Raw genomic sequence first — 22,066 nt, 5'->3', positions numbered from 1 at the left:
AGAAGAAATGAAAGAAAGATGGGCGAAGCCGGCTAACAGTGAGTGTGTCTGTTATTTTCTGCAACTGATACAAACGTAACTGGACTTTATCAAACTCTGACATTTCCCCTGAGACTCAAACAGTCACATAACACAAAATCTTTTTAAAAAAAGAGAAGAACAGAAGCAGCAACAATACCCCAGTGTAACGAGAACTTTTCTCTTCTTTTACTTCATTTCTTCTCCAGTTGTTTATGGGGCTGTTAAACAGCTCGAGCCTGCAGAGTCTACGACTCCTCAAGCGTGGCTAATTCAACCTGGAGCAGCTGCCACACCTGCTGAACACACACAGAAACAGTAGTCAGAGTTTAAACAGAGGTGGAGTTAGTGAAATGCTGCTTACTTAAACAAAACATGCGTCATCCAGCAGCAAAAACAGCTACATGTTACTGAAACAGCAAAATGTGTACAGTGAGCTGCGGTTCAGCGTTTAAGATGCTCTGATGATTTTACCACTAGAGCTGCTGGATGTTTATTTGTATGCTGCTGAAGAAAGACAAGGATCCCATTCTTCCTGAAACATTCATTCTAACACAGTAGCTTTGCATAATCCAGAGTTCATAATAATCCTCTGGGCCAAGCTGCACCCCTCAGTTCGTCCTGTGTCTGAAATAAGCTGTTAAAGCCCTTCGTCCTTTAAGGCCAGCTCTGATTGGCTGCCCCTCGGGACTGCATACCAGGATAACTATAATCAATAACTTATTAACCTCGCTGTTGTCACCTGGACAACTACGATTGATCAATTATTAGAAGATGAATATAAATCAGTGTTTTTATCATCACACTTTCATGATCATTGAGATTTCACCTTCAACCATAATAATCACTCTTGCTACAGTACATACAGTCTATGTCTTGAGTTTTAAATGTTAACAGGAGGCTATTTAGAGTCATCACACTTTCTGCTCGTCACACGATCCACTTATCGACTGCACCTGTGTCAGAATTATTACTTTACCTTTAATTTTACATTTTTGAGTTGCTGTTCAATATAAGGTAGAAGATGTCAGCGAACCATAGACAAAGAAACCCTTGTCCAACATGGACAAATGACCTGCTGGTCTGAAGAAGTCTGAGATCTTACCTTCCTAAAACTCTTTTTTAGCATAACCGTGCCACAGGCTTGAGCCACGCTTCCTTTCTTTGTACAGTTCTAATGAGCTTGAAAGTCAATACTTTTATTCTTCAGTACAACCTGAACTCTCTTAGGCGGCTTTCTGTTCAGGAATATTTCTCCAGGCTTGTTGAAAGATGTTGGCTGTATTTGGTTCTCTGTCAGGATGATTGCTTTAATAATGTTGAGCGCTGGGCTCTGAGGAGGCCGATCCATGACTGATAGTGTCCCACTGTGTTTTTCTATCCCGGGGTGGGGAACTCCAGGCCTCAAGAGTCGGTGTCCTACAGGTTTTATGTGTCTCCTTGATCCAACACAGCTGATTTAAATGGCTAAATGACCTCCTCAACATGCCTTGAGGTTTCCAGAGGCCTGGTAATGAACTAATCACTTCATTCAGGATGTTAGCCCAGGGTGATTTGGGTGGGTACTTTTGGGTGGGCATTCCATGGTCTATCAAAATCTGATGGTACTTTTCTGGGTGCATAATTCAATAAATTTTAAAAAGATCTCCAACATTTGGGGTGGCTGTAGCTCAGGAGGTAGAGCCAGTCACCTACTGATCTGAAGGTTAGCAGGCTCCTCCAGTCTACATGCCAAGAATCCTTGGGCAATATAATAATCCCAAGTTGCATCCATCGGAGTATGAATATAGATAGGAAGCACTCAGTTTATAAAAAAATGACTGGGTGAATGTAGCATAGAGCGCTCTGAGTACTCCGGGAGAGTAGAAAAGTGCTATATCAGAATCACTCAATTTACATCACTGGCTGAAATGTTGTCCCAAACCATAACAGCACCTTCATCATCTTTTACAGATGGCTGTAGACTCTGTCCTCTGATGATTTGGATCCATCACTCCATCAGATCTTCTGCCACTGATTTTCAGTCTGGTTCATGTGTATTTTGGCATACCTCAGCCTGTGCGCCCCGTTACACTTCTTTAAAAACGCCTTGACAGCCACTGATGAGGTTAGATGCATCAGCTGAAGGGCCAGAAGCATCTCTCAGGGCTGCTGGAATTCTTCTTTTGCAAGGACATGATTTTCAGATGTTGCTAATCTACCCGCACTGCACTGCATAACTTAACAAAAGCAGAACAAATTAGTATGACATATATTGTTGTTTTAGCTAACATCTATAAGCATTCCCCATTTAGTTTCACACTGCCCATCTACATCATCCAGTGTAAGAGCTGCTATCTGCACTGAAAGTTGCTTCAAAAATAATGTCGGCACATGAAGCTGCACAGCGGTGTCTGATTTAACTGCCTTTATTGGTTAAGATGGTGAGATACAGGCCAGAACGAATCACAGCAGAGTAATTTGAGTAGGAAACAGTCACCTGGCAACTATCAGCAGCTCCCCTCCAAATGTGAGCTGATGTTGACCTAAAAGAGTCCTTCAGTACTTTAGTTACACAGGAAGCAGCAGCTGAGCTACATTCATTCTCATCACACATCTTTTTCTGCACAAATCTGTGACATCAGTCTGAGTGAACATGAAAGAAATATAAACTTAACCACCACCACACCGGCTTGATGTCACCGATTTGAGATGAGCCAGAAATCCATCTTAAAATTGAAAACCTGCAGATGTGAATCTTCGAGCAGCTCCAGTTTCCTGCTCTGATTACCCATCAGATTTGTTAAATTCCTCCATGCTGTAAAACAACACAGAGACATCCCCTTCTGCTTGCACAAACAAAACAGCCAAAATAATATTCATCTCTCCCTCTGACCTGCAAATGAGTGCATAATGCTCTGCTGAGATCTTTTAAACTATGTGTGGAAAACAAAAAGCCTGACAGCAGTCAGTGTTTATTTACCCACCAAACAACCCATTTATCATTTTATTGAACATTTAAATAACGTTAGAGCTAAACTGGTACAGTCTGGATGAACACTGAGGATCCCAGGTGGGTCAAAGTCAGAAGGTTTTTGAAGCAGACACGCAGCTTCCCGTTTCTCTGCTGTCGTGTCCGTTGAAGGTGCGACAGCGGCTGGCGGCTCAGAAGTTGATGGCTTTGCCGAAGGAGGCGGCCAAGTTGGCTTCTCTGAACGCCTCTGACACCGTCTGCAGGAGGAGGACAACGAGAAAGACGTTTGAAAGAGGTCACGGTGCAACAGGACTCATCATGTGTTGTGTAATTTCTCATATCTTTACTACAAGATAAACTAAGAACTGTGCATGTGCACTATGCTGTGTCGTGTGTGATGAAGAGAACGCACCGGATGGGCGTGGCAGACTCTGGCGACGTCCTCGCAGGAGGCGCCGTACTCCATGGCCAAAGCAGCTTCGTTGATCATCTCTCCTGCGCCCTGCAGAGAAACACAGCAGTGTCTGGTTTAGCAGGTCTGTAAACAGCAAGAGCTTCACATGGTCTGTTACAACAATTAACTTTCCAGGAAGCAATTTTACTTGTCAGATAATTACAATCAAATGGGCAGAAAGACAAACACAGTAGCAAACTTGGCCACTTAATTCAGGCACTTATCCCTGTGATGGAAAAGTAATGACTGCCTGAGAAAAAACAGTCCCTTGTTCCGGATCATGTCCATTTTTTTTTTTTTTTACACATGGGTTCACTGCACCCATCTTCTGTCTAAGACTGTCCAGCAAATTTAAGGAGGAGTTTGAGACACATTCAGAACCATGAAACAAAAACGTAATTGTGCATGTAACTGAGAGCTTTAAGGAAAGCCGTGTTCCACTAAGAAGTTTCTGGTCTCATAAAGGACCAACAGAGATGTTAACAGAGATCCGGACACTCCATGGAACAGGGTCACCATGAATGTCAGTCAGTCCACCTGCACTTATCCTCCTCGGATCTTTGCACTGACAAATATCTGCTTTACTGTCGCCTCAGAGTTACTGCAAGTCTAATCTGAGCTGTACAAACATGGATTCTTGCCTCTGACACAGTTACAGGTCATTAACGGGGAAGTGTGTTCATTGAGAGCCAGCCTGATGGTTTTACAGCACTCACATGCGTCTGTCTGGGGTTAGTGTTTATTAGGACAGATGCAGTAATAAGACAGACACAAAAACCGTTAACTGCCATTTTCATAGGAGGATGATATTCTACATAAACACTCCAAAGCTGTAAACACTCGATTCCATCATCATCATCATCCTCCCACGTGGCTCAATGTCTATTTGATTGGGTAGATGATCCTTTACAGAGACCGTCTGAGCCCATTAACACCCGGTCCACCCACACAGGTGTTTTTACATTTAAGGCTAACGCGGGTCCAAAGGAGGCTGATGAACTCAAGACTGTTTTCACTGATTTATCAGCTTTGTATTCAAAGCAGGACCGAGTCTGGCAGTACTTTGTCTGTGTTTAGGACGACGTTCTTACAGATCCAAGGATGTGAGCTCCCAACATCCTGTCGGTCTCCTTGTGGCTGAGGATCTTCACCAGGCCGTCGGTGTCGGCATTGGTTTTGGCTCGGCTGTTGGCTGCAAAGGGGAATTTGCCGACTTTAAACGGGACGCCCTGTAGAGGAGAGGAGAGGAGGATTCAGACTGAAGTGATATGACACAGAAATATTAGTTTTAAATGTTGCACTTTTCACACACTTTTCTCAACTTATGGGACGCTTCGAGGCCATCACGTGTGTGTTTGTCACTTGTACATTATAAATAAGCACAAACAACCAGGATGAAACCTTTCTTTTGGCTTGGATCTGGATTGAAATGTTGGGAAATATCACCACCAGGTGGCTGATGTCAATGTCTGAAGCAGCTTAGTTTTAACAGAGACACATATTTATATTTAAAGCACTTTATGCTGCATGGCTACTTTGTGCATGATCTCTGCTATGACGGTTTAGTGACATTTCCTTTAGTGACAAACGCCAAGGTTATTATCGTTAACGAAAACTAACGAAATAACGAAAACTAGAAGTGAAAAAACATTTTCGTTAACGGAAATAAAAATAAAAACAAAAACAAAAAAAGGAAAACTAACTAAAACTGTAATGAGTGTTCACAAAACTAACTAAAATTAACTGAATTTATAGCAAAAATGCGTTTAGTTTTCGTTGATGTGTGCGTGTCATACAATAGTCAAGGGTGAAAATGAAGTTTAGTTTCCAGGTTTTTTTCTTGCTGTGTCTCATTATGCCAGCAGGTGGCAGTACATTAGTCGAGTCGTCTGTGTTGCTGCTCCGTCCACGCGCAGAATCATGTCAGGAAAAGTCTGGAGAAAGCGCCAGAGTCCAATTTGGGATTACTTTGAATATGACTGTGTTTTGGATAAAGCAAGTGTCTTGTAGTGGAAAGAGACAAATTATGAGGGACATTTCTAAAGGGAAAAAAATCCCACAAACCTTAAAGTGCACTTGAAAAGCTCACACAAGAAGGTTAACCTAGCTTACCTGGAGAAGGTAAGGGAGCACACTCAACCCTCATCCCCAGAAACAGAAGCTAACCCCAGGCAAGGCAGCGTGATGCATCCCGAGACAACAGGACTGGGATATCTACATAACTGTGTGAGTCAATTGCCTTAACACCCGGTGCTGCAAGAGTTAATAGTCTCATTGAGGCCAAGATATACATTTTATAGTTGCCTGGTATCAACGGTTGTTCATCTGCCCTAATTTATTTATTTATTTATTTAAAGAACCCATAGGTGGGAATGTGAGTTGTCTGTCTCTGCGTGTTAGTCCTGCGACAGACAGGTGACCTGTCCAGGGTGCAGGGTATGGTAGCTGGAATAGCAACATACCCAAGGATAAGCAGAAGAGCATGACTGATATGATGAAACTGGGATTTTGTTACACTTTATTGCAAACACAACTAAAACTATAACTGAAACTAATCAAAACTAAACTGAAACTAAGGATTTTCCAAAAAATAAAAACTAAACTAAACTAGCAAACAATTGGTAAAAACTAATTAAAACTAATATAAAATTGAAAATCTGAAGTCAAAACGAAATAAAAATAAAAACTAATGAAAATTGCAAAACTATTAAAACCCTGACAAACGCTGCACCCAGAGAGCTAGCTATGCATCGTGCTGGAAGCAAACACCTCCCCAACTCTCACCTCCTCTTTGAGCTGCTCCTCGCTCTTGCCCACCCAGGCCACCTCGGGGTGCGTGTAGATGACGGAAGGGACGCAGTTATAGTCAATGTGCACAGCGCCGCCCGCCATGCCCTCCACGCAGATGATGCCCTCGTCCTCGGCCTTGTGGGCCAACATCGGCCCGGCGACCACGTCACCGATGGCATAAATGCTAAAAGAGGAGAAGAAGAAGCAAAGACGGAACAAATGTCACTGAGCCATCTTTTGCAAGGAGGGATACATATAATTTATTTTTTTTGGTCTGGGTCATTTACTGACCCAGGACTTCAGCAGCTACATAAATACATAGAGAGGTTCTCTTACAGAGCAACAGAGCATCCCAGTGATGCGATCAAAGGTCTTTTCGTAACAGACTTGTTACTTTATTTCTCCTGTTACTAACACTAATGACATTTTTACATTAATCTATTTGTGCTTACTATTTTTTAGAGATTTTAATACTTTTTAAATTGGACACAAAATTTTCGCAGGGGTAAACTGGTGAGGATGCACCAAATTGGTAAGTCTGCTTTCAGAGATTCTATCGGGTCATTTTAGCTTAAATTCGGCAGCCTGAGCTCAGTGGTACCTGGGGACTTTGGTCTGGAAGCGGTTGTTGACGGGGATGCGACCCCTGTTGTCTAGCTCGATGCCGACAGTGTCTAGGCCCAGGTTCTGGGTGAAAGGTCGTCTGCCGATGCAGACCAGCAGCACGTCACATGTCAGAGTCTCGCTCTTCCCTCCAGCTGCCGCCTCCACTCTGAAACACACATAATACCCACGTGGTTACATGACAAAGCTCCCCAGCCATATTTCAAATTTCACGAGTTTAGATAGCACATGGGTAAAACATGGCCCAAAAGAAAATGCATCAAAGAGAGTCCTGAAAGCTTGAGTCTGGTTTTTCCACTCACGCCACATCGATCTTGCCATCGGGCCTCTTGGTTGCTCCCATGACTTTGGTGCCGAGCTTGAACTTGAGGCCCTGCTTCTGCAGGATGCGCTGGAAGTTCTTTGAGATTTCCATGTCGATGCCCATACCACCCACGTGGCCCAGGAACTCCACCGCTGTGACCTTGGCACCCAGACGCTGCCACACTGACCCCTGCAGGATGGCAGGACAAACACACGTCTGACAAGTGCAACTCGACTTTCTAAAGAAACTGAGCTGAGGCAGGAAATGTTGCAGATGTAGTCGACATAATCATGTGTTTGTGGGTGAATCAGTCTATAGTGATGCTGACCAGCTCCACCCCGATGACTCCAGCTCCGATCACAATCAGCTCCTCTGGTACTTTCTTCAGAGAAAGAGCTCCTGTCGACGACACGATGGTCTCTTCATCAATCTAAAGAAACATATTTGAACACACTTCTTTTAAAAATCAACCCAGAATTATCCTTTAAAAACCAAGTGCATGTGAGTTTTTATGGAGGGATGAAAGGAGGGGGTGACATGTGTGAGACATGAGGCTCTTGAGACGAGGACGCCTTTTGTTAGACATCTGCAGCACTGACTCCTCTCTTCATGTACCTTCCTCGCCTCCTCCACCTCCTTTGGTGAATACGACAAGCAAAAAACCTGCAACTAGTGAAATGGAAGTATGAACAGGTCACAAATTCTCATACCTGGATGCCTGGAAAGGGCGTGACCTCTGAGCCTGTGGCGATGAGGATGTTCTTGGTGTTGATGACCTGCTCGGTACCATCAGCTGTTGTGGCGGTCACTTGGTTCTTCCCAGTTAACCTTCCAAAACCATTAACGTGGGTAACCTGTGAGGAGTGATGCCACACCACAGACACTGTTAAAAGTGGTTCAGATGTAACACCTGTGTAAACAAGCACTAAGGCAGAGAGGGAAGACTGACTTTGTTCTGCTTGAATAAATGTGCGATTCCTCCGGTCAGCGCTTTGACAGCCCCGCTCTTCTGAGCCATCATCTTCTCCAGGTTCAACGAGATGCCTGAAACTGAGAGACAAAGACTTTATTGTCAATGCGGTCACAATGTCAAACTAAGAAATCGATGGAAAAACAAGTTACATTCAATTAAAGTGTATTGTCGAAAACACATGTTCTGTGCCATCAGCATCCAATACTAAGGAATACAGACACAAGTGTTATAATAACGTATATGCTTATATTAAATATGGCTAATGCTGCAAATAATGACCTTCAGTGTAATCTTGGCTAAAAAAAATCTACTTGAAAGGTTAAGACAATGGATTTCTCTACTATAGTCATTTCAGGCACACAGAGCATGTACTGCTGGTCAAACCTTTTTTTATGAGGGGCATCCAATCATAAGAGGGTTGGCTTAAAGCGAGGAGAGCTAACACAGCTTGTTTCTGACAGGATTAACTGAGGGGCAGCACAAAAACCTCTATGACATAAAGAAGGATTATTTTGAACTTTGAATCATGCAAAGCTCTACTAGAGCTCAAAATTATAACATGTAGCTGGAAATGAGCAGAATAAGCCCCCTTTAAGGATCAGTAAGCTACACAAAATGTTCCCTTTAAAGCCTGATGGTGATTCTTACTTTCGATGCCTCTGCTTTCAAAGTCCTTCCCATGAGCCAAGTGGTACAAGTAGGAGTTGTTCAGCAGAGCCTGCAGAAACAAAACAGCAGCTTATTCAGCTGGAGGAATGACTTTATACACGTTTACGTCATTTTACGGATTCAATATAGTTTAATCAATCTTACGTTCAGTGCTTATCACCAAACTGAAAAGTTCTTTTTAGGTGAAGATTGTTCTGCTTTCCTCTCTCTGTGAAATTTAGTCGTTATTATGAAGTTGAAAATGTTTTTCCCACTCTGTTTGGCTAAACCCAGAAGTATTGGCTTATTTTTGAATTCATCAAGACAATAAAAAGATGCTACCGGTATGTGCTGCTGTTCTTTCTGGCAAAATTTTTGTCTGTACTACTCAAATGTGTTCCATGGAAGCATTTACCCTTTATAATATATCTATGGATAGACAACCGTCACTGGATTACTTTTATACTAAAGGTGTACAAGTTCTGAAAGAAAAACCAAACCCAAGATAAAAACATCCTTGGTATCTCTCCTTCCTCTGTAAAACGATCATACTGATCAAACCTCTTACAAACAAACCTGTGAATTTGTGGAGATTAAAAGCAGTTTGTTACCTTCGAGGGGATGCAGCCGACATTGAGACAAGTCCCGCCGAGTGTGGGATTTTTCTCGACACACACTGTCTGTCAAAGAATAACAAATTTAGAGACAGGGGATTCATTATTCACCAAAAACTTCCACTTGTGACCATCTGTGGGATCTGTTTAGACAGCAGGATATCTGTTGGGCAGGTGGGTTACCTTGAAGCCGAGCTGTGCAGCTTTGATTGCAGCGACATAGCCTCCTGGACCGGAGCCCACCACTGTGACGTCTGCATCAACTGCAGAGAGGCAACACAGCAGCTTTTAGCATGACTTTACGCCACCAGAGCAAAACTACATGATTAAAGTCTGGTGTATGTAAATGAACATTTTAATGCAAGCTCTCTACCACCCCTCTTTACATAGTCCATGAAGTCCTATCCCCACCCAAATCCAGCACCTGAGACTCTCTGCAAGTCTGAATTATGAGACTGCTTTGATACAAACATCAGAGATCAAACTGCACAAACATGTGGCTACAGTTCAGTAAACACTGTGCCATAAATAAAGTCCTATGATAAGATTTACAGCACAATCGTACTTGCTGCTTTGTCAGCGTAGGTCCGAACAGACAGCGCTGCAGCTCCGTGCACTTTGCAGGGCAGGTGGTGGCTCCGCTGTGAAGCAAACAAAATGCACAGTTAGAAAATACACATGCACAATACAACTAGGCAATGCAACACAAAAACAATGTTATAGTGCATCACAAGCCAACTTTGCAAACTAAAAGTATCTGTCTTCAGTGGCTTCTCTCACTTCAGTAATCTGCTGCTTAAAAATTTCTATTTACGTCACTACTATTTCCTTTTAAAGCTGCATACTCAGATACTGAAGCCTAGTGAGTCACGAAGGAGCAAACTCAACTACTAAACTAAAATTTAAATTTTAATATTTAGACTCATGCACTTGTTTTCATGGAATTGTACCACATTCAGCTGGTTTGCTGTTGCAGTGCCAGCTTTCAGCAAGGACACCCTCAGCCTGTCCACTAGCAACTCTGAAACTTTCCCCTTTAGCAGACTACCAAGTTAGCAAATAACTACTATTTAAGTGTTATAGAGTCGCAAAGCTTCTAAAAGCCCCGAAACAATTCGGAATAATCGGGATGCTCGCCCTGAAGCTGTGAGACAACAGCTGAGCTTACGACATAAATTAAGAGTTAGGCAACCGCTGCTAAACAGCTAAGCGAGCTAACACGACACCAGAGTGGGAAATGTCAACTGCCAAGTCATAGAACCTAGATGCTTTTCTTCTAGCTTTGTGTGATTTAAGCCCTTTTAATATTAGCAGAATACAAATATCACGATTCTTTTCATTGCAGGTTTTACTTCAAAATACTGCAGCAATATTTAACCAGAAAAGTCGTGATTTAGTTTAAATGTGGGGAAGGTTGTTAGTCTAACTCATGCCGAATTAAAAGGAAAAAGGTATATGAATAGGTAACACATCAACTGAAAATCAAGCAACGTGTTTAGACATCGATAACCACAACAACTCCAAATTGCATGTTTTTTCCAGTACAGTCTGGTTCGCCTTCTGCTGTTAGCCGAGTAGCTAGCCAGGTGTGGGCCGCAGGTCTAAAATTTCCCCTATCCTCTAGATCTGCAGCACGCAGGACAGTTTACGACACATCCGGGTTTCGCATACTGGTTATAGCGAAAATAATATGAATGCTTACCGTGGCCAGGGAGCGGTATAACTGTGTCCAGCTCTGCATTTTGTCGGTGTACCCTCACTGGATCCGTAACCTACAGCAGGCCGAGCAGCCAAGGACTCCTATCATTGCGCAAGCGCAGTATGGGTCCAAACAGAAAACTCCTCCGGGTCGCATCTATTACACGTCAAAGTTTGCGAAGGGTAAACAAATGTTATTTTTTAAAACAAAATCATTTTAAAACAAATTTTACAGATATATATATATATATATATATATATATATATAAGTTTGAATATTGAAAGTTTGCTACCGTGAGTAAGTTGGTCTTAGTAAAGTAAAAGTAAATAAAATTTATTTATATAGCACATTTCACAGATAAAAATCACAAAGTGCTTCACAATAAAATCAGACATACAAATAAGAAAATCTACGTCACGGACATTAAATTGGTGAAGGTTTTGAAGAAATGAATAAATAAAGATAATAGAAACAAGAGAAGCCTATATTTATAGAGCTCATCCTGGAAAAGCAAAATGTATTTGGTTCAACAGATCCTAATTTTGATTGCAAAAGCTGCCAGACAGGACAGGATTTAGGAGTGGGGAGAACTTTTGTTTGATTTACAGCCACTCAGTTCATGCCTTATCTAAAAGTCATTTCTAAAAGGAAATGACAAAATCGAAGCCTTTGCGAATTTTAATCTGGTCTGCAAATTGCCATATGTTAACTGTAAATTTTGCACAATCCCCCATGCTCACAAAAAACTAGGGGAAAATGTCCACTGCAGCTGTAACAAGCAGCCCAACAAAGAATGTAACATCACAGAAAGATGATGCTAAAGGCACACAATCGGAAAATTAAGTGTGAATTCGTTTAACATGAGCATTTCTGCATCGTTGTTTTAATATCTGAATCAACACATCAGCAGAAATGTGGCGTCACAGAGAAGAAACAGAGGTTTTCAACTTTTGCACAAGTTGCTTCTATGAGACAAATAAAGTGTCAGAGATGTAAAGGCAGGGGCACATTTATCAGTGTGGGATAAACTCCACTAGGTGGAGACATTTAGCTCTTTAAACCACCTGCTGAAATCATTGTAGAAGATGTGAGATGATTGAGTTAAATTAACACACAAAACACTTAAAAAATCACTTTATTGAAGCTTAGATTTATAATATATAATATTTTAAAAAAGCAACCCAGATATACACATGCAAGTCTTAACTAAGTGGATTAACCTTTCCCTCCTCAACTACCCCACATGTATTATATTTATAGGTTATATTTTACGGTGTATAAATTGTATCTTTGTCAGTGAAACTGCCTCCAAAATGAAAGTTTTCTATTTTAGATTGTATTAAAACATTTTCATAGGTTCTCAACAGTGTAAATCACAAAATGTCATCATCAAAAATGTTCATCTTAATACAAACCTGTGGCAGTTGTTGGGAGGTTCACGGGTGTAAAATAAAACAATTCAAATAGCAAAAACTCTTTTTTCCCCTTATTTATGTAGATTTATTTTAGAACACCTTTTAGGACACTTATCTATGATATCAAACATTTACCGGTGTGGATTTGAACTCCATTATTTTGGTAGGAACTGGAGAACAGGTAGAGTTTCTAGGTGAAAGAGCAGCCAATTAATGAGTGAATAAGAGCTACACCATGAATGTCATAAAAAATGATCAGGCCTTCATCATAATCTATTAACACTCCCACTTTCTCAGTTCTTAAATTCACAGATGGATCAACTGATCACCATGGCCCCGAGCAAACAGTCCAGTAACCATTTTCAGGGCTCAGTTTGGTGCTTTCTCTCTTCAGGTTGCTCACATATCTGGCCACTCCTACTGTCCATGTACGATGGGTTTTAACATTAACCTCAAAGTAAAATCTTTGAGAAGAGAAACCCTGGTTTGACAAAACACATATACAATTACCATTCGCAGACTGGGGAGCTTTGGGTTGAACTGAATCAGGGACAAAATCAGGGTTAAATTTTAACTTAACTGTGTAACCCCCTCTTCAGCTCAGCCTCAGTCACTCTACTTAACTCACTTCTGAGATTCCTCTCCACCTGATTTATAATTCTCCCCACCATCCAAACTGATGTTGGTCCAGTCTTTGGTGGGGACAGCAGCTTTCACGGAAGATAAACTCTGGATGAGGTGAAGGATGTCTTCAGGGTGGGTGAGCTGCTCCACCTCAGAGCTTTTCTGCATAAGTTCAGAAATCTCCTGCTTTATCTCCTTCATGTGGCCTTCAGCCTGTTTCTCTGCTGTTCTCTGCTGGTCTTCAATTGTCTTGATCGGCTCTTTCATGCTGCTCTTTGCAAACTCTATTAAAGATGTGAAGATCTGAACACCTTCTGCTGTCACTCTGTCTGCCTCTTTCTTACTGAGCAGCACAGAGTGTTTCATTTCCCCAATTTTAATCTTTCTTTTCTGGATCATCTCCTGAATTTCATCCTCTGTTTTCTCCTCCGCTGCTGCTGGCTTCCTGCTGAGCTGACAGCTTGAACTGAGCAGCCATCTCAGAGATGAAAGTATTGACATGGAGCTCGGGTCTTGTGTAGTACTTCCTTTTACAGACTGGACACTGACACAGAGGACTGCTGTTCCAGTACTGAGTGATGCAGTTCTTGCAGAAGTTGTGTCCACATGGTGTACTGACTGGATCTGTGAACACTTCCAGACAGATGCAGCACAGAAACTGGTCTTCAGACAGCAGACAGCTGGCAGCAGCCATGACCACACTGGGAGGATAAATGGACATAAAGCAAAAACTGTAACTGCATTATCGTACAATAATTCAGCTCACAAAAGTCAGACAATGTGTGGAGGCTATAATTTATTTTATTTCTTTATGTTTTCTTCCTCCTATTAACCTCTAATTTTGGACCAGTTCTCTGAAAACTCCTTTATTAAAATTAAACTGATGAATCCAAAACACGCTACTAACTGAAAGAAACTCTGAAAATTGACACTGATTGTGGCTAATCTTTTAAATAACACAGTTACTCAGGTGAAATTATTTTTTAAAAAACATTTGCTTTGGTTTTCTGGGGAGGATTCAGCTGTATGGAAATAAAACAATTCAGCCAAATATTTAATTTTATATTAAATCAGTAGACTGCATATTTGAAATCCCAATTAGTTAACCATACTAAGAATAAGCATGCAAACTGATTGCCAAATTCCAAAATCCAACAAATTCCATTTGGCTTAGACACAATAAAGATTTTCTCTGATGCTTCTGGCCTACGCCTGAACCTGGACAAATGCGAACTCATGAGTATCCATAATTGTTCTCACTCCTCCTTGTATGATATACCTGTCAAAAATGAAATCAAATATCTTGGAATTTGGATAACTAAATGCATGGCTGACAGTGAAGAAAAGAATATTCAGAATACAATTGACAAATGCAAAAACACTTTAAACAATTGGCTACAGAGAGATTTAATGTTGTTCGGCAGGATAATGTTAACCAAGGTTGAATCTTTGTCCAGATTAATCTGTCCAGCTTGTTCCCTAGCCATCCCACCAAGGATATTAAAAGAAATCAATAAGATTAATTTTAATCTCATATGGGAAAAAACTTCACTATATCAGAAGCAGGGACTTTATAAAAGACTATGAAGAGGGGGGTTTAAAAGCAAGTGATTTTGAAATAATGAAGGGAATGTTAAAGCTTAATTGGCTAAACAATGATGATGAGATCTGGTTCTTGATACCTCTTATTATATCTCTTATTTTCAACAAAGTCGGGGATATCAAATTCTCATAAAACTCTCCAAAGTTCATCAACAAGTTTTGTTAAACTGGAGATTAATGTTCAAACATAACTTTAGTCCCCACAAAGTTCCACTGTGGAATAATAGGGTGATATTGAATCGGGGGAAATCTATGTTTGTGGAAGAATGAATGACAAAACAAATTTGGTCTGTCACACATATAATGGATGAAAACAGAAATATACTTGAATTAAACAGGTTTAATGAGAAACATAGCATGAGTGGTTCAATTGAGCTCTACAAAAACGTTTCACAGAATATCCCGATAGTTTTTATCAACGCAAAATATACCAACTCCAAATTTACGTAAAATTAAATTAGATGGTCCAGACCTTGTTAATGAAAAATGCAATAATCAGTTTTGGAGGAAGTATTTGGTTAACACCTTATATTCAAGTAGGACAAAATGCTCACTCATTCTAAAAGATTATAACAAATGTGAGATTTCTTTGATCAGAACTAAATATTTAAAATTCCCAAACCCCCAAATTTAAAAAAGTTCATTTTAAAACTACAAAAACCATCGACCCCTCTAATGAATTCATGAAAGAAAGATTTAAATTTGTGTCAGACAATTGTTATATTTGTAAAACAACTTTGGAAACAACACAGCACATGTTTTATGGGTGACTTTCCAAAATTTGTGGAAATCTCTCCATGACTTAATATCATCCTGGTCTACAAATGTTGGTTTTTGGTCTTTTCAGAATATTCAAATAGGAGTAATCGTCAAGGACAAAAATACTGAGTTCTTAGTAAACAATCTCATTATAACAACAAAATATTACATTCATAAATGCTGATGTGCCAAATCCCCCCCCTTCATGGCTTGTTCTTAAAAATGAATTTTCCCTGTTGCGTAAATCTCTGAATCTAATAAATAAGCCGCAGGCAATTAAATTGCATAAATTTTTTAGAAGAATGTTTCTCCCTTTGCCCCTTATTTAAGCTATATGTCTTATTTATAAGACCTCACTTTTAATGATTTTCATGCCCCCCTTATCTCCTTTATTTTTGTTCTTTAATCTTTTTCTAATTTATTTACTTATTTAGTTATTTTTACTTTTTTTATATACTTAGTTACAATTATTGTTAGTTTGACTGTGACATACCAACTACAATGCTGCAATAATCCTCTGATTAAGAAAAAAAAGGTGTGATATGTTGTGAAAGATTCAATGATTCACTGTTTGTTTGAGATTGTCATTGTCTTTGCTCTAAATAAAGTTTTTAAAAGTGAAAAAAAAACAATGCTTCCGCGCACAAGACATAAGGACATCGTAACGAAAAACTGCATCAGAGCGCCCCCTTGTGACAATAGTAGGCTTTAGCTTTAGATGACAAAAACATGACATTTTGAAATCTAGAAACCAGGTTGATTATTTCTTCTCAACATCAACCGGGGGTGGAGCTTAGCAAATGTGTCAGACGCCTTTAGAATGGTTTTTGTTCAAATGAATGTTGTCATCGCAACATTAATAGAATGAAACATTTTGAAAAGTGCTTGCAGGATTTACATACACTTTGCTGTGGATTACAGAGGAGAAAAAGAGAGGAGAGGAAAGAAAAGGAAAAAAAGATTATTCCCTAAGGTAAGGACCGCTTGGCAAGTGACATTTGCTAAAGTGGAAATTTTAAGGGGACATGTAGTGTCCACGTCAATGTTAAACTTTTCTAAACACAGTAGAGACTTGTACAGGTTTTTACACAACGGTTACAAAAGACAACTTGCTGAAGTAGTATATATACTAGTATATATACTACTTCAGCAAGTCTTTGCGTGTATTATCTTACTGGATTATTAATAATTTTACTGAAGTAAATAAGTTTGGCTTAGTAGATAGAGGCATTTGTACATGGGTGCTCACATTCTGTAATCCATTTAGTGTGATATGACAAAGCAAGTACTATCTTACAGCCTGTTCTTACACAAACCACGTTTGTTTTCATTTTCCTGCCTACTGCTAGACTCTGAGTAACTGCTAAAATCTAACAAAGAGGAATGAAAATGTTTCTTAGGATATTTTATCTTTTGTTGTTTGGCTACAGAAACTATGCGTCTCTGTGTGTGTGCGTGTGTGTGTGTGTGTGTGTGTGTGTGTTTAAATTTTATTTCATAAAAAAAAAGTGAGATTTGTGCCATAAACCAGGTCGATTATTTTAATTAGAATGTCATTTGTTCAAATGAATGTTGTCATATTATTAATAGATTGAAACCTTTTGAAGAGTGCAGTAAGGACCGCTCAGCAAGTGACATTTGCTAAAGTGGAAATATTAAGGGGACATGCAGTGTCCACGTTAATGTTAAACTTTTCTAAACTCAGTGTGGAGGGGACCGGAGTGTTTTTGTGGCGTGGGAGTGGTGTAATCCTGTGCGCGTGCAGGAGCAGCTCGGAGTGGTGTAATCTGATGCGCGTGCGAGAGGTGGCCCGGATTGAGTGGTGGGCTGGGTGTGGCCCCCTCTCGCGCGCGTGTAGGAGGGGCTCGGAGTGGCGTAATCTTGTTGCGTGTGCGAGAGATGGGCCATTGTGGCACTCTCTTGCGCGCGTGCAGGAGGAGCTCGGAGTGTGAGGTTCAACGCTGGAACGTTGAACCTCCTCCCCCCCTCCCGGACCAGGTTATGGATCGTTCCTCGGTGGGTTTGTGAGAGGTGGCCCGGATTGAGGAGTGGGCTGGGTGTGGCCCCTCTCGCCCATTTGCTGGACGAGCTCCGAGTGGCCTAATCTTGTGCGCGTGCAAGAGGTGGCCCGGATTGAGTGGTGGGCTGGGTGTGGCACCCTCTTGCGCGCGTGCAGGAGTAGCTCAGAGTGTGAGGTTCAACGTTCCAGCGTTGAACCTCCTGAATCCCCCTCCCGACCAGGTTATGGACCTTTCCTCAGTGCGCGTGTGAGAGGTGGCCCGGATTGAGTGGTGGCTGGTTGTGGCGCACTCTCTCGCGCGTGCACGAGGAGCTCGGAGTGGTGTAATCTGGTGCGTGTTTGAGAGGTGGACTGGATTGCGTGGTGGCGTGGGCGTGGCGCGCTCTTGCACGCGTGCAGGAAGGGCTCAGAGTGGGTAATCTCGTGCGCCCGTGGAGCAGCGCCCTTTCGCGCATATGCGAGAGGGCGCTGCTCCCACGCGTTTTTCCTGTTCATGCAGGAGCAACAGGAACTGAAGGAGGAGCAGGAGCGGCTGGAGAAGCGACCGGAGAAGCAGGACCTGCCGGACGAGCATGAGCAGCATTCTTCACCTGATGGAAGAGACAGGAGCAGCAGCCATCATTAATAAATGCAACATCATATCAAAATAATAAAATCAATCAGTGTCATTCATAAAGTTGAAGTTGTGTCACTTCAGTCTTCAGCACTTCCTCAAAACATGAAGAAATCCTTTCTCCTTACAAATATCTCTGGCTCAAGGTTTTATGACAACATGATTCTTTCATTAAAACTTATTGTTTAAGTTTATTGGTAAATATTGACCCTTGAACCACATCTTCACACTACAACAACACTGATACACACTGTGAATGTGTATGCCAGTGTTGGTGGTCATCTCAAGTTCACTGTACAGATAAATCCAGTGAGTCTTTGGGACACCTTTGCGTTCATTGAACCTCTTCTTCCTTTTGATCAACTGATGGTCAAGTGTGTGGAGTTCCTGTGGATAACCAATCCTCCTGACATCACCACCGCGTTCCTTTTATAGGAAAATATGTGAAAGGAAAATGACACAACAGCAACAAAGACAAAACAATGTTTGCAATTAAATACATGAAATACTTTTAGGTTCATGGTCATTCAGTTGTCCAAAGAACATCTACTTATACAAAAATGATGATGGTGTACGGTGAGTGACGGCTCAAATTTTGGTATAAAATGTGAATTCTGTTTATTTACCTACCAAACAGTTTTCTTCTTTTAAACAGCTTTTTGGCAGATTTAAAAACACTTGGTCTGATAAAGTTCTTAAGCACTGTACATAATCAAAACTAACAGTCAAATAAAACTATGATGACTTTTATAAAATTTTAATTGTACACATTTTCAGAAAAACACAAACTCTTCATAAAAACCATTTTAAAGCACTAAAATCTTTGGAACAAAGATGCTTTTCGTTTAGTGTTTGTAATGTGCCAGTTCAGAGGATGGCTGTGGATGCTGGTAAATGTTATTTGTGTACGGGTTTGTAGCTTAACCATTTTTGTGCTTCCAGTTCCATTTCTTGATCGTCACTGAATTTATTTATCTGTGATGGCTGGAACAGAAGTGCTGCAAACAGACTTCCTTACAACTTCTTCCATTGCAAAAGGACATTTATTTGCAGTTATTTGGTACAAAAAACTTCATCAAGAGTTGCTGAAACAAAGCAATTCTTTTTTTTTTTTTTTTGCTTCTCCCAGATCAGAAACCTCAGCATAACAGAACAGGACAGGACAATTAAGTAAATAATAAACTAAGAACCAAACAGAACATAGAATAATAATCAAAGACTCAGATTCTACAGAAACTCAAACTCTGGCTTCATGACCCAGGACGTACCATATATAGCAAGAGAATTCAAAATGCATGCCATGAAAGAGTTTGGGTCCTAGGAGCTTAAAGGAAGTGCTTGTACATCATAAAACAGATTATGACACAAAATCTTGAAAAAGTTGATAAATATAAAAAGGTGTGCACATCATTATCATTCTGTTTATTGTATTACGCAGCCGAACCCACCAGTGTGGATGTTATTACCATCATTGGAACAGGGACTGAAGAACAGGTAGAGCTTCTCAGTGAAGGAGCAGTCAGAGAAGGAGTAGATAAGAGCTGCAGTGCTGACGTCATAAAAGCAGACCAGACCCTCGTCGTAGTGGACGTACACGCCCACCTTCTCAGGCTTCGACCTCAGGGACAGGTGGACTGCCGGCTCCGTGGAAACGACATACCCATCAGAGCACAAACATAAAGTCCAGAAACCGTTGCTGGAACTCAGCTGGACTTGTCCTTTCACATTATCCTTTCTGGTCACTCCTAAAGTCCACGTAGACCACTTGTCAACCTTGACCTCAAAATAAAATCTTCCAGAAGAGTAACCCAGATTTGATAACACATCTACAATCATTCCCTTTATACTGGGGGGGTCTGGGGTGAACCGTATCAGGATCAAGCATGGCATAACATCTGTACCACTGGACTCTCTTCAGCTCGTCCTCAAACAGACTCTTCATCTGGTCATTTAGCTTCTTCTCCACCTGACTCACAGCTCTCACCACCATCCCTTCATATGAAGGTGGATGGATACTGGTGTTGGTCCAGTCTTTAGTGGGTGGAACAGTTTTCACAGAAGAGAAGTTGTGGATGAACTGGAGGTGGTCTTCTGAGCTTGAGAGTTGATCCATCTCAGAGCTTCTCTTCGTCAGCTCAAAGATTTCCTGCTCGAGCTCCTTGATGAAGTCTGCAGCCTGTTTCTCTGCTGTTCTCTGCTTCTCTTTGACCGCTCTGTCAGCTCATTCAGACCTATCTCTATAGACTCCATCAAATCAGCAAAGAACTGAACACCCCCTCCAGCTCTCTGTCTGCCTCTTCCTTACTGAGCTGCACAGAGCGTTTAACCTCCTGAACCTTCTCCAGTCTCTTCAGGATCATTCCTTGAATTTCAGCCTGTTTCTTCACCAGCCCTGCCTTCTTCACTTTGTATTCCTCTTTCAGAGGAACAACATCATGGCGCTTGTGGTCTGAAACAGAGCACACAACACAGACACACATCTGATCGGACTTGCAGAACATCTCCAGCAGTTTATCATGTTTTGAACATATCCTTCTTTCCAGGTTCTTAACAGGGTCGATCAGCTGATGTCTCTTCAGGCCTGAAACAGTCTGATGAGGCTGCAGGTGAGTCTCACAGTAGGAGGTCAGACACACCAGACAGGACTTCAGAGCCTTCAGTTTGGTCCCAGTACAAACATCACAGAGAACTTCTCCTGGTTTAGCAGACTGTTGCTCTGATCTCCTCCTGCTGCTGCTGCTGGCTTCCTGCTGAGCTGACAGCTTGAACTGAGCAGCCATCTCAGAGATGAAAGTATTGACATGGAGCTCGGGTCTTGTGTAGTACTTCCTTTTACAGACTGGACACTGACACAGAGGACTGCTGTTCCAGTGCTGAGTGATGCAGTTCTTGCAGAAGTTGTGTCCACATGGTGTACTGACTGGATCTGTGAACACTTCCAGACAGATGCAGCACAGAAACTGGTCTTCAGACAGCAGACAGCTGGCAGCAGCCATGACCACACTGGGAGGATAAATGGACATAAAGCAAAACTGTAACTGCATTATCGTACAATAATTCAGTTCACAAAGTCAGACAATGTGTGGAGGCTATAATTTATTTTATTTCTTTATGTTTTCTTCCTCCTATTAACCTCTAATTTTGGACCAGTTCTCTGAAACTCCTTTATTAAAATTAAACTGATGAATCCAAAACACGCTACTAACTGAAAGAAACTCTGAAAATTGACACTGATTGTGGCTAATCTTTTAAATAACACAGTTACTCAGGTGAAATTATTTTTTAAAAAACATTTGCTTTGGTTTTCTGGGGAGGATTCAGCTGTATGGAAATAAAACAATTCAGCCAAATATTTAATTTTATATTAAATCAGTAGACTGCATATTTGAAATCCCAATTAGTTAACCATACTAAGAATAAGCATGCAAACTGATTGCCAAATTCCAAAATCCAACAAATTCCATTGGCTTAGACACAATAAAGATTTTCTCTGATGCTTCTGGCCTACGCCTGAACCTGGACAAATGCGAACTCATGAGTATCCATAATTGTTCTCACTCCTCCTTGTATGATATACCTGTCAAAATGAAATCAAATATCTTGGAATTTGGATAACTAAATGCATGGCTGACAGTGAAGAAAAGAATATTCAGAATACAATTGACAATGCAAAAACACTTTAAACAATTGGCTACAGAGAGATTTAATGTTGTTCGGCAGGATAATGTTAACCAAGGTTGAATCTTTGTCCAGATTAATCTGTCCAGCTTGTTCCCTAGCCATCCCACCAAGGATATTAAAAGAAATCAATAAGATTAATTTTAATCTCATATGGGAAAAAACTTCACTATATCAGAAGCAGGGACTTTATAAAAGACTATGAAGAGGGGGGTTTAAAAGCAAGTGATTTTGAAATAATGAAGGGAATGTTAAAGCTTAATTGGCTAAACAATGAT

At 41.0% G+C, this 22,066-nt stretch overlaps 1 protein-coding gene and 1 long non-coding RNA gene across 2 annotated transcripts; one reads left to right on the top strand and one right to left on the bottom strand.

Moving 5' to 3' along the window:
• Window positions 1–2,410: 2,410 nt before the first annotated feature.
• On the bottom strand, window positions 2,411–11,236 carry dld (deltaD). Its single transcript, XM_003439386.5, has 14 exons — window positions 11,081–11,236; window positions 9,944–10,019; window positions 9,562–9,641; window positions 9,376–9,444; window positions 8,765–8,834; window positions 8,093–8,193; window positions 7,854–7,997; window positions 7,472–7,573; window positions 7,142–7,332; window positions 6,817–6,987; window positions 6,210–6,399; window positions 4,517–4,654; window positions 3,384–3,473; window positions 2,411–3,228 (listed from the first exon to the last, which is right to left on the bottom strand). Exons 1-14 carry the CDS (start codon window positions 11,117–11,119, stop codon window positions 3,163–3,165), a joined length of 1,527 nt encoding a protein of 508 aa, XP_003439434.1. The 5' UTR covers window positions 11,120–11,236; the 3' UTR covers window positions 2,411–3,162.
• Window positions 11,237–16,290: 5,054 nt separating this feature from the next.
• On the top strand, window positions 16,291–18,173 carry LOC112847320 (uncharacterized). The gene is made up of 2 exons (XR_003220803.1): window positions 16,291–16,450; window positions 17,997–18,173. It is a non-coding gene; the product is annotated as an uncharacterized LOC112847320 (long non-coding RNA).
• The last annotated feature ends 3,893 nt before the right edge of the window (window positions 18,174–22,066 follow it).

The sequence above is a fragment of the Oreochromis niloticus genome, linkage group LG7 (assembly GCF_001858045.2).
Source record: "Oreochromis niloticus isolate F11D_XX linkage group LG7, O_niloticus_UMD_NMBU, whole genome shotgun sequence".
Lineage (NCBI taxonomy): Eukaryota > Metazoa > Chordata > Actinopteri > Cichliformes > Cichlidae > Oreochromis > Oreochromis niloticus.
This window is presented reverse-complemented; position numbering and strand designations above follow the sequence as displayed.